The following is a 13,058-nucleotide window of genomic DNA, read 5'->3' on the forward strand; positions in this document are numbered from 1 at the left end:
ATTGGCATTCCCAAATTTTCTTGTGGTGTGTGAGTGGGTGTATGTGTGTGTGCCCTGCGATGGATTGGACCCTGTCCAGGGTGTACCCTGCCTTGTGCCCCCGTGACCCTAAATACAGGATAAAACGGTTTAAAACATGAGTGAGTGAAGGAGTGGGTGCAAATGTGAGTTCCAGGTAGAAGTAGTTATGTGAATGTGTGTTTGTGGTGCCTGGCAATGATTCTTGCGACTAGTGTTTTGGGGAGAAGCTCCAGGTCCACCTTAACTCTTACTATGATAAAGTGATTACTGATAATGAATAAAAGTACCATCTTATATTATGTTTTACATTTAAATCAACTTGTTTTAGTGGTTATTATACGAACTATGGCTCCTGGAATGTTTTGCATGCACACACAACATGTAGTTTAAACTTGTACTGTATTACTCACTTGTACAGTTTAGGTGATACACCACATAAAACATATCTAGGAACATATTTTGAATTTGATTTATTGCTCTGAATTTATTTCCAAGTATTATTTTTTTCCCAAAATTATGATTTTTTTTAGCAAATACTGTATAATTGATCCAGTAGACTGCAATTGAATCATTTTAATATTAATTGATATATGAGTGGAAGTATATTGGTAAGAATGTTTTTTTTTTTCATGTCTTTGTTACAAATGGACGCATCGTGCGCATTCTTTTACATTTAGGCATTTGGCAGATGCCATTTTGCAGAGTGACTTATATTCTAATCTCATTATACATCTGAGCAGTTGAGGGTTAAGGGCCTTGCCCAAGGGCCCAACAGGGACAACTTGGTGATTGTGGGATTTAACCCTGGGACCTTCTTAACCGAAGTCCAATGTCTTAACCACTGTGCTACCTCTGACTCTTTACTTGGGGACACGTTTTGGAAGCATGGACCCTGAGTCCTACAGTATAACCTTATCATGCCAGATTTACACTGGGACGTTTGTTCTTACTCGTACACAGCAAAATTCCCAGTGTTGATTTAAGATTTTCAGAGCTCATTTGAGTTCAACCTGACCTATATAAACCCTGTATGATGGTAATTCAACAATCTGAATGTTAATTCAACACTGGGGATTTTGCTGTGTACTTCAGTCTTGAGCTATTTGTTTAAAGGTGTGTTTTCATGTTTTTCGACAGTATACTGCTTGAATGTGTGTCCCTGTGCACTCTAGTAACCTCTGGCTCTGTGCAGTTAGTTAATGAGTGGCAGGCACTCAATCTGGCGGGTTCCAGCAAGCACGTTAAACTCATTAATGTTAAATAGGTTTTGTTTTTCTCTTATAAAACAGAAGGGCTCTTGAGAGAATATGAAAGGCATGGTGAAAAAAAATGACCTGACTTGATGTAGCGGTAAGGCATGAGCAGACGTCTACAGTTTCAGCTCAGAGACATGTTTTACACTAGCAAACAAATGCTTCCATTAAAAAAAAAACATACAAATGCTTTGTCTAGAAGGTGATTTTGGTCAGGTATAAGCTGTATTGCATGTGTGCGCTCGTGTGTTTACATGGTGTGTATGTGATGTGTACATGCTTGCTCAGTTGTTACTTTAAATGAGCTCCACTGAGGATTGTGTAACTTGATAAAAGAGCAGAAAATGTGCCATTAGAAGGCAAATGCAGGAGAAACTAATGTAGAAAACTGAACAGAGTCAAGATTTGTATTTTATGCGTGATGTGGTGGGCTAAGCTAGGCTGGTCGGAGCATGGGTTCGTCGGACCCGGACCTGTACTGTAACTACTATGTTTTTGCATATGTGCGTTTATTATGGTTCCTGAATAGATGATGATTCTATTAATTATTTTTCAAATCTACAGGTTAAGCTGTGTTGTGGAATGGGCAAGAATAAAAAGCAGAATAAGCTTATTTAAAAAAATTTAAATGGCCCAAAGTATGTGTGTGTGAGTGTGTGTGTGTGTATGTCTGTGTGCCCTGCAATAGATTGGCGCCTTGTCTTGGGTATACCCCGTCTCGTGCCCTAAGCATCCTGGGATAGGCTCCAGGCCCCCCCGTGACCCTTAATACAGAATAAAGCGGTATAGACGATAAATGAGTGAGTAAGTGAGTAAATGGCCTTATGAGCTCCCTTTATTTACTGTTAGCAGAAGTACCTGTCATTGACAGGAAAGAAGTTTGTAGAAATAATTAATAAGTTTAGTCATCAGTCAAATACATCGAATCAAATGTGTCCGTGCGAGAACGAGCCACCTTGTGGTTATGCCCGGTAGTACTGTGCAAACCCAATCCCGTGACATAATCTGGCACATAACTGCTCATAAATTCACTTCTACGTACTCAGTATTTTGATTTCATTTATGGCAAAGGTTTAACTTCACAGCAAAAGTTGCCTTAAATTCTGTCCACACAGTTTTGCGTGATGCTGTGACAAGGTCTGGTTGGACAGACATACGGACATCCAGACAGAACATTTCCTGATACTGGTTTCAGGTCCGCTGATGTATGAAACATGAAGATACAGTATCACTGAAAGAGCGAGTTCTGACCAATGTCCAGATGAAACCATTTTTTTATTTATATAGATATTAATATATTAGCATCCTGAATTTATTTAATATATTTGTTTCGCTTATAAGGAATTAATTGTGCACTGCAAAGCCTTCTCCTTATATTGCTGGAAAGTTCAAAAACATTCTGATGTTATCTTGCGGGGGTGAGTTTCACAGAGATTTGCAGGCTACCAGTGGCCGCTATAATACTTGTGTTTTATCATCTGAGACCTCTCTTCCAGACAAATCCAAAACAGGTCTTTGTCTAGCAACCAATTTAAGATGCGGCTATTGTTGTTTAAAATTATGTAAACTCAATTGGAAAAACCTCCTCTGCTTTAAACCTACTTTATCCAAGAGCAATTATCACACTGTGTCTCTGTTCATTCATTCATTCATTCATTCCATCCATCATCACATCTATCCATCCATCCCACTGTGTATTTATCTGTCTGTCACTCTTTGTCTATCCATCCATCTATTCCTTGCATCTATCCATCCATCCATCCATCAATCCATCCATCCATCTATTTGTCTCTGTCTCGCTATATGTCCCTGTCTACATTCAGTTAAAGCAGCAGGCTGAATCTCAGTTGCAGCTCAGGGACGGGTCGTGTCCTGATCCTGACAACTGAGAGACGCTGAGCCACAGCCACTGATGGCTCCTGACATATTAAATGACTTGACCTATCAAAGATGAAAACCAGCGCTAGCAGTAATATAGGATGGATGCTACATAACTAAGTTTAAAAACTATTGCCCTTGTTAAAATACCTTCACTGTCATAACACCGTTTGAGCCGGTGTGATGGGTTCGGTAGGGTGTTGACAGATTGTAATAAAAGAATACAGATGCATAAGAGGATTAGCACCTTGGTTGTTTGTTTCATCAGGTTTATCCTGTTAATTATAAGATTTAAAGTTGTTTTCCCTCTTTCCCTGTCATCCCGTTATGTGCGAATGTGCATGTGTGTTTACTCTGGCTGATGGAACTTAAAGTGGTTTGGTGTTCTGCACCCATCTCTCTTCTGTCGTTTCCTGTCATTAGCACTGAGAGCAGTGGAATTACAGCAAATGGGTGAAGAGAAGCTTGCCTGGAAAGGTACAAGCTGTGAGCTGCATCAATAATTCAGAGAGCCCCTCATAGCCCTGCTAATCAGCACCAATTTGTGTCAGCCCAAGCCACTGCCATCTTCAAAATGGCCTCTTAAAACCACACTGATAAGTCTACAGCCACGTCGGGAAAATGATCCATCTCTCTCTCTCACCAAATGGCCAGTGGCCAGAGGCTGAAACCATTCTAATATCCAATTGTTCCCAGGAACGGATAAATCGGATGTCTTTTAACACCTAATTGTCATTCTTTCTTTCCGTCTCATTCTAATCCTGTCTCTGTTGCTGTGATAGACAGAACAGATATCCATTTGTGTATTGAGATCACATTCAAAATTGCAAGCGACCCTGCTCTAGGTCAAGAATGTACTTTATAAATGGGTACAGTAATGATTTTTGGAAGGTGCTTTCTTCTTCTGCAGTTTATCCAAGAAAACAGGATAAGATATGTGAAAAAAAAATCGTAATAGGATGTTTTTGCTGCGATGAGACTATAGATTGTATAGAATTAAGCAGGTTTTTCCCAACCCCATGAGATTTGTACCTAGGAAATGCTGCTGTGATTAGCACTGTCACCTTGCACCTCCAGGGGCCGGGGTCGATTCCTGCCTCTGTGTGCATGGAGTTTGCATGCTTTGTGGGTTTCATATGGGTACTCCGGTTGTCTCCCCATTCCAAAGACATGCAGATTAGGCTAATTGGCGTTCCCAAATTGCCCCTAGTTTGTAAATGGGTGCGTGTGCCCTGCAATGGATTGGCACCGTGTCCTGGGTGTACCTTGCCTCGTGCCCTAGGTTACCTTGAATAAGCTCCAGCCCCTTTACACAGAATAAAGTGGTATAGACGATGAGTGAGTGAGTAAGTTTGTGAGTAAATGAGTAATGCTGCTTTAATTGTAAAGACTGTCCAGTGCCAATACCCAATACCGTGATTTACACTACACTCGTATAGAAAATTGCTCACCTGGAGGAGATTTCTTCCTTGTCTATAGTGCCTTTGACTTGCTCATTACAGGTTCTTGATCTACTCCCAGAATGCACAAAACAAATAAAAGGATTGATACTAAATAAATTGAATTCAGTTAAATTAGTTCTAATGTGTGCATTCTCGTTGGTTCCTGGTTATAAAAATGGAAAACGTGTTAATATTTTACCTCTGTCAAAAAGGGTTTGTCAAAAAGGGTCTGTCAAAAATTAGTGTTTTAATTATGGTTTACACAACAGGCCAGTTACGACAGTTACAGAAGTTATTGGAGGTTTTTTTTTTTGTACCGGTTGTTATTAGTGATAATAAAGGACCGTTTTTAAAACTTTTATTAATATTTGTTTTGCTTTTAACAATTTATTTTAAGCTCACTCACTCACTCACTCATTGTTTATACCGCTTTATCCTGTATTTAGGGTCGCAGGGGGCCTGGAACCTACCCAGAAGGCTTAGGGCAAACTGGTGTAGTGGTTAGCACTGTCACCTTGCACCTCCAGGGTCCAGGTTAGATTCTCGGCCAGACTTGATTCCCGTCTCTGTGTGCGTGGAGTTTGTATGTTCTCCCCGTGCTCTGTGGGTTTCCTCCGATAGTCCAAAGACCTACAGATTAGGCTAATTGGCGTTCCCAAATTGCCCTTAGTGTGTGTGAGTGAGTGTATGTGTGAGGCAGGCTACACACCAAGCATGGGAAGAACATGCAAACTTTATGCACACATAGATGGGAATCAAGCCTGGCCGGGAATCAAACCCAGACAACGCTAACCACTACACCACCGTCCCACCTTGGTTTTAGCTATCACATCATATAGGTACAAGGTCTAAAGCCAAACTGGTGTTTGTGTTTAAGTAAAGAACAAGCTGCTACATTTATAAAAACGTGTAAACTAAAAGAAAGAAGGAAGTGTTATAGAAACAGAATCGATAGGAAATTTATGAAGTGTTGACCACTCGGCCCTGATAAAGCAATGCAGTGGAAACGTACAGTATGTGTGTCACAGTGTGATGTGTAATCCTGTAGCCAGAAATCTTCCAGTCAGCTGAACGAGGCTACAAATATATGAGTCAGGTTTATTGAAGTACAGTAAGTGCAAATTCGCTTCGACATCCTACATTTATTTCATTGCATATGTTCATGAAACAACCTGTCATTTCCCTTGTGAATTACATACCGAGTGATTTAATAGAAATAAATATCCCTTCCCCTGCTATGCATCTGCATCTCATGATTTATGGGTGGCCACATTACCTGAACTTGGGAAAAGTACCTGAAAGTAGTGAACAAATCACCGGGCTCTAGGAGGAGGTAAAGTGGCGCAGGTGCTACCCGGACAAACCGCACCGTTGAGTTGGTTACCTGCTCAGCAGAAGGGCATATTCTTTTAAGAGTGTCCCATCTGTTTCTACTCTCTTACACCCCCATCATCATGTCAATGCAGCTGAAATGACGCAAGTTGCCCCCCTCGCCCGCGTACGAGCGCAGGACGAATGGCTTGTTGACGATACCTGTCATGCATTTTAATGGCAGCTGCACTGCCGGGGCTTGTTTTTCTCCCAGCTCGTCCTCATCCTCCGCTGTGTCAGCCTCTTATGCCAGATTGATTATGACATGGGATCCAACGCCATCTGATGTGGCACAGTTGGTATCGGAAAGCGAGGCTTTTGGGATGGGTGGATGCACAGGGCATGGACTGATTAAGGAGAGGCACATAGCTAATTCCTGCCTCTAGTTCTCGATTTCACTCAAATGCACCCCCTCTCTCTCGCTGTACACCTCCCTGTCTGGTTCAGAGCTGACAAATGCTTATCTTTCATCGATTGGCTTCTCTTCATTTCACCGGGTTCCTGTCTATCACTCTCGCCATCCTGCATATAGACTGTAAATTTGAACTTTTGGAAAAAGTTGTGACAAATCTTTAGGAAACTTTTGTTGAAAGAGTTGTGCGCACAATTGTGAGTGTATGTGTGCATTTATTTCTGTTGCTTTGTCTTTGCTCTTGTTTTGTTTATCGATTCAAGGACGTGTTAGAGTTATAGCAAACAGTAGCTGTATTTGCATGTATGCTTATACCGTACATAGTCAAAAAAAATTGCAGTAAAAGTCATTTTCCTTGTCTTTTCTTTACCCAATTTTCTCCCATTTTAAGCCTGTTGTCAATTTCACCCTCTACCAAGCTCTCCCCTATGATATAACAGGTACCAACTGGTGTGAGTGAAAGCTAGTGTGTGCTTATTCATAGGCAGGTAAAGCCAACCATTGCATCTTCTTCTCATGCTGTGTCACAGCTTCAGCTAAACATGTTTTCGAAAAGCAATAACTGCTTACTTCCACATACATGAGCTCATGCAATTGGTTAGTGTGACTCTGATTGACAGAAAAGAGTGTGATGCCATCCCTCACACCCAGAGAACACCACCAATTTTCTCTCTTCAACTCCTGGACACAGATGTCTGTCACATCATCAGAATTCGCAATCTTTCTCTTTTTCTTGTTTCTTTTCTTTTTTTTTTGTGGCAGTCGTGAACCTATAATTTGTGCAATTTTGTGCTGGCATACCTGTATATGCACATATTCCTTACGGTTTCATTTTGTGTTATATACAGTAAAATCCTGCATAGATTCATATAGCTATCTATTTCCTCTGAGCATGTGGTGTTATTCAAAACAAATTTTTTTCCCATATTCTTGTTTTTTTCTTCTCAGTTGTGAACTGCACAGAGCCTGGGCATGTGGAAAACAGCGTGAGACAGGTCCTGCCCAGTGGGCCTCATCGCTACAGCTTCCAGACCACAGTCTCTTACACATGCAATCCAGGATACTACCTGCTTGGCACCAGCACTCTAACATGCCAGGGTGATGGCACCTGGGATCGATCGCTACCCAAGTGTCTCTGTGAGCATTTGGCCTGTCTTTTGAAACATTTGACTTTTAATTGTATTAACCTATAAAAGCATAATAACATTGGCACTATAAGAGCAATAATTAAAATAAAATAATTAAATAATAGTCTTTATGCATGCAAATGTATTACTTTAAATCTTAAAATGAATATTTTTTGCACATTAAATAAACAAGCAACCTTTCATTTACCACAATTTTCTTTCACTTTGACCATGTTGCCAGTTTCACCCAATAGCGAGTTCTCTTTTGTCATATGTTATGAACATAACTGGCATGAGTGAAAGCTCAAGAAAAAAAAAATCAAGGTTAAACATATGTTTTTAAATGACGCATAGGGCTAAAATAAAATATATACTGTATATACAGTATGGTGGACACATAAGAGAACCTTAGAATAACAGTAGCTACTGTATGCCTCAATAAATGCTATGAGATGGACTTTGTTGTCAGTGTACAAAAAGGCAGTAAAATCTATAATAAGAATGTAGTGTTTATACATTTTCAGCTCACTTACCTTTTTTTCTTGTTTATCACATATGATGCATTCTGAGCCAGCTGTAACATCCTTAGAGGCAGCGTGATATATGGCAACATGTTATTATCCTGTTTTGTACTGTAACTATAGGTCTGTACAGTTCTGATATGGTAACCTTGCATTACATTTATCTGATTTTAAAATCTCATAAATCTTATAGATACTTGGTATGCAAATTTAATTCGTTCTGGAGGCGAGTTTTTAAGTCGAAATTTTGTTTTGCGAAACACACTTTCACATAGGAATTAATGTAAATGCAGATAATCCGTTCCAGCCACCCAAAAATTCTAAGAATATTACCAATTTCAACACTATATTCATATATTTGTATTAAAAAAACAATCAAAACATTTTTAGAAAAGACATTCAAAGTGATTAACAATCACTTTACCTTAATTTATAATTCCTCTTGGCACCGAATGCTTTAAAAACTAAATTAAAGTGGTACTTTTTCTTCTTGCTACCGTCCTTGCTAACATTCTTGTGATCCCTGGTGCTATGTCTTCACTAAATCTTAAACAAAATGTAAAAAAATCTAGAAAAAAAAACTCTGAGCTTTGATTGGCTTTCTATTGACACAAGTTTTTATCGGCTACTGCAAGTACACACTGAAAACCCTAATAAGTTAATTGGACTAATTTGATTGAGTAAACTCGTTGCCTCAATTTAATTGAGTAATGGAATCCTCCAAAACTTGCATATTTAAGTTTATTTAACTTGGCGGTTTTGTAGACTGTACTTAAATCATTCAGTTCAACAAACTTAGCACTTATTTAATGTACTTAAAAAATTGCGTTCACTTGGTATACATTTTTTTTAAGTGTACTTATCTATTTAAGTCAACTCAACATGAAAATTTAACTTAAACCTGTTAAACAACGTTCTTATATTTGACTGCAAGCTTTGTGCACACCGAACTGAAATGAAATAATGAACAGCATTTTTAAGCTTAGATTTTTTTTTATTGACAAAATACCACAATTTTCCGCCGGTAAGAATGTTGGACAGTACTTTATTAGGCACACAGCACTTACGGCATGAGCAGCACATTCACACAGGAATCACCATCCAATTCAGCCTCAGCATGAACCGGAGGACATTTCACACGTCACCCCTTACCCCCACACACACAAATAGGGCCGAAGCCACTAACCCAAACACCCTTCCCCAACATGGTGAACACACCGACATCCCCGCAAAGCATGCTGGTCGTCAGCCGCCGCCCCGCCCACGCCACATTCACATTTGTGAAAATTGACCTTTTGAAAATGTTTTTTCCCCCAAAGGATTAATCATGATTTTGAGCTCACAACACTTGAAATCTTAAGTTTATGCATTTTGATGGTAAATAAGTTAAATGAACTTATATTTTTAAGTGATGGGTCCAAAATGCAAAATTTTAAGTAATGTTTAGTCAACATTACTTGATTGTATAAGTAAAGACAACATTAGGGTTTACAGTGCACGCAACCGGAAGTATCAACATATTGCTCGCACGTTGAAATGCTTTGCATGCCGAGGCAAATTTCTTGCAAAATTTTAGTTCTCAAGGCGAAAATTCTCAAGTCAGGGCTTTTTTATGTCGTGGTACAACTATATTTTATATGACATTTGCATGACTAAAAAAGATATAAAGGTTAGGGACAGGGATTGTACCATATTGTCTTTCCTTGGGTACATTTATACATTTTTTTCATGATATTAAGTAAATATTTTAAATTATACCACATATTTAAATGCTGTGATGGATAGCAGTATGTACCAGTTGTGACAATCATCTTTAAGCAAATTCACCCTTATGCCTCTCTGTGTTCCTCTCCCTCATGCCTCGGCTGCAGTGGTACTCTGTGATCATCCCAGCATGCCTCCTTACGCACAGATCTCAGGGGAGAGGAGAACGGTGGGATCAGTGATTCGCTACAGCTGCATGGGCCAGCGCACCATTGTAGGCAACACCACCCGCGTATGCCAGCTGAATGGCCAGTGGAGTGGCTCACTGCCGCATTGTACTGGTAACTCCTTAAACCTTTTAAGCAATACTAGTGTACGAGATCTTTCTCCCAGCATTTTCAACTGCTATTATTACCTACGGTGATTTAAACTTCAGGAGTATTATTAAGTCCAGAAAATTGCCTGTGAGACCACGAGCATGAATCAGTGGCCATGGTGCTCCAGTGGCCAAGCACACCACCCCTCTATAACCTATTTTAATCTCCTTCTATCAGCCTCTGCTACATGAACCCCCACGCTCCTGTCAGCTTATGAGCTGTCCTTCTTCACTATAAAGCCATGCCCCCACACAGCTCTCAGATATGCCACCACATAGTCTCATCCTGTGCAGTAAAAACCAGCCTGACAGGTTGATGTCACAATTCATGACATTCATATTTCTCAAAAATTGCGGCTTTGCCACTTTTTGGCTCCCAGGGATCACATCGGATGCTTTACTACAGAATTTTAAATTGCACTGGGATAAATATCGAATATAAAGAGAGAGTTTGGCAATAAGGAAATGGAAAATACAGATGTCCATAAAATATTTACTCCATTTTCTTAGCCTCATTTGTGGCTGTTTGTGAAGCCGTTGAGGTACTCATGATCATTTTTAAATGCCTCAACAGAGAGCAGTTTATGTGATGAACAGATGAATGGAAGAAAATTTCCTTTCCCCAGCAGGTTCATATCTAAAGTCTGTTATCACGTCACATGAATCCTGGATTGCATCTAATTCTTTTCATATCATGCCTCAGAAAATTGAACACCTGCCTGCAGAACCGAAAGTTTCGTGGTGTCAGTCCTGATCCAGTTCCTCTTACCCAGATTAAGTCTAAACAATTAACCAGGCCTCTGTCCACCATTCATCCTCTGCAGCTGATTCAGAACTGCACGTCTTGTTTTTAACGTTCTCCCACACCACCCCACTTCTCCGCTCTCTGCAGTGGCTTCCTGTAGCTGCCCGCATCAAATTCAAAACCCTGATGCTTACCTACAAAGATAAAAATGGCCCAGCACCTACTTACCTCTTAGCTCTAATCACTCCACGCATATTCCATCCAATCCTCCAGCACTGGTCCCACCATCTCTCAGGGATCAAGGAAGACATTCATCCAGACTCTTCTCTGTTCTGGTACCTAAGTGATGAAATGAAGTTCCTCTAGATGTCCAAAAGACTGAGTCTTTGACAACCTTTAAATGATGACTCAAGACGTATTTGTTTCTTCAGTATTTGGACAATCCCCCCATCAATTGAAAAAAAAAAATCCCTTTCTTAAATCCCTTTTCTTAATTGTGTTTGACAGACGGCAGTTAGTAACCTACTGTAGTAACCCAGTGTAAGTGTCTATCCAAGTCTATCCAAAGTTTATCCTAAACTTCGAAGCACATTTTGTAAGTCGCTCTGGATAGGAGCATCTCCCAAATCCAAATAAACGTAACCATGGGGGTAGACAATGCAGGGTGTTTTGAGCTCAATAACCGTGTTTTTTGGAGGGCCATCTCAAATGCTATCGCATGCTTCTATTTTTAAAAAACACATTCATGTTAAATTTTGTGTCTTGCTGCAGGTGATTCAGGGGGTAGATGTGGTGACCCTGGTGTGCCAGTGCATGGGATCCGTCTGGGAGAACAGTTCTCTGTGGGCAGTGTGGTGCGCTTCAGCTGTGAGCCTGGTTATGTGCTTCGTGGTTCCTTAGAACGGACCTGCCTGGCCAATGGCACCTGGCTGGGCATGCAGCCTGAGTGCCAAGGTAAGTGTGCTGAATGCTGGACATTAAACATGCTATGAGGTTACAGGAATGGATTCGAACTCACCCAAAAAAAGAAAGGGGAGATGGAAAAAAGAGAATTGTTTCACATGTTATTCACTAAACCTCATAGGGTTTAATATAGTCTTATACTTGTGAAGCATCACTCAGAGTGTACACGTTTTACACTTTTTTTGTTTGCTTTTTCTTTTTATGCCCTTTTTACCTTAGCAAACTGTGCATGCTGCAGTGTGAATCCCAGTGTGTGTCATACTGTAGAAGCCCTTGTTCCCTGTATATCCCGTGTCTTTCTTTCTCTTTCTTTCTCTCTTTTCCATTGGTGATTATTTCTCACTCCCTCACCAGTTCATTCTCCTGCTGCATTGCCATTCTACTCGTGTTCCTCTGGGTAAAGTTATTGCACAGAAAGGGGTGTCAGAAGCGTAGAAATATCCAAGTTAATTACCCGTGGGGACACACCTTCTATTTCTCTCACCTCTGTCTGCTTTAACTCTGTCCTTTATTTAAAAGAGTGGCAAAGAGCATCACTTGAAAATTCATTATTCATTCAGCCACTGCTTCCTTGCTTTTAGGTATTTTAATAGAACTGTGTGTACAAACAAATGTGCTCAAGCATAAAGACTGAGGTACATGTATGTCCCTTTCTATTGATTTGACTCTCGGGCGATTTAGTTCCCAGCAATTCGTGAATGTCTTATAATAATGGCCGTTCAGTAATGGATTTGCATCTGTCATGTTTAAAAAGAACTGGTTTCTAACAGCCTGGGCTTTCATTTATATAGTAATTTGGCATTGGCCTCTAAAGACCACACTGAGTTAAAAGGGATGCAGTCATATCATGACACGTCATATTGCGCACATGTGAACGATGACTAATTATTATGGAACTACTGTAGTTTGCAGGCGTGAAAAGAATGGTTTGAGATTGAATTTTAAAAGTATATTTATTATAGAGACTTCAAACTTCAAAATAATCTACATTTTGAAATAAGGATAGTTAAAGTTTTTTAGAAACAGGTGTTCTTTTTGAATGTGCTATACAGTATAATATTGTGCTTATGCACTGATCAGCCATAGCATTAAAATCACTTTGGTTTTGGCTTTCCCCTTGTGCCACCTGGGCAGCTCAGGCCCCTTAGCACGTGGCTCCATGGGGCCGGTGTTCTGTAGTGTCTCGCACCAGGACATTTGCAGCAGATCCCTTGTGTGTGTTGCAGAGTGGAGCCTTTATGGATG

General features: G+C 40.1%; 1 protein-coding gene across 1 annotated transcript in view; it reads left to right on the forward strand.

Annotated features, from left to right (window-relative positions):
• Positions 1 to 13,058, forward strand: part of csmd2 (CUB and Sushi multiple domains 2) — a 393,418-nt gene that overhangs the window by 351,752 nt on the left and 28,608 nt on the right. Inside the window, exons 55-57 of the mRNA XM_053492012.1 lie at positions 7,326 to 7,514; positions 9,897 to 10,070; positions 11,622 to 11,804. Coding sequence (XP_053347987.1) covers positions 7,326 to 7,514; positions 9,897 to 10,070; positions 11,622 to 11,804 — 546 coding nt within the window. The remainder of the gene's footprint in view (positions 1 to 7,325; positions 7,515 to 9,896; positions 10,071 to 11,621; positions 11,805 to 13,058) is intronic.

The sequence above is a fragment of the Clarias gariepinus genome, chromosome 3, assembly GCF_024256425.1.
Source record: "Clarias gariepinus isolate MV-2021 ecotype Netherlands chromosome 3, CGAR_prim_01v2, whole genome shotgun sequence".
NCBI classification, from domain to species: domain Eukaryota; kingdom Metazoa; phylum Chordata; class Actinopteri; order Siluriformes; family Clariidae; genus Clarias; species Clarias gariepinus.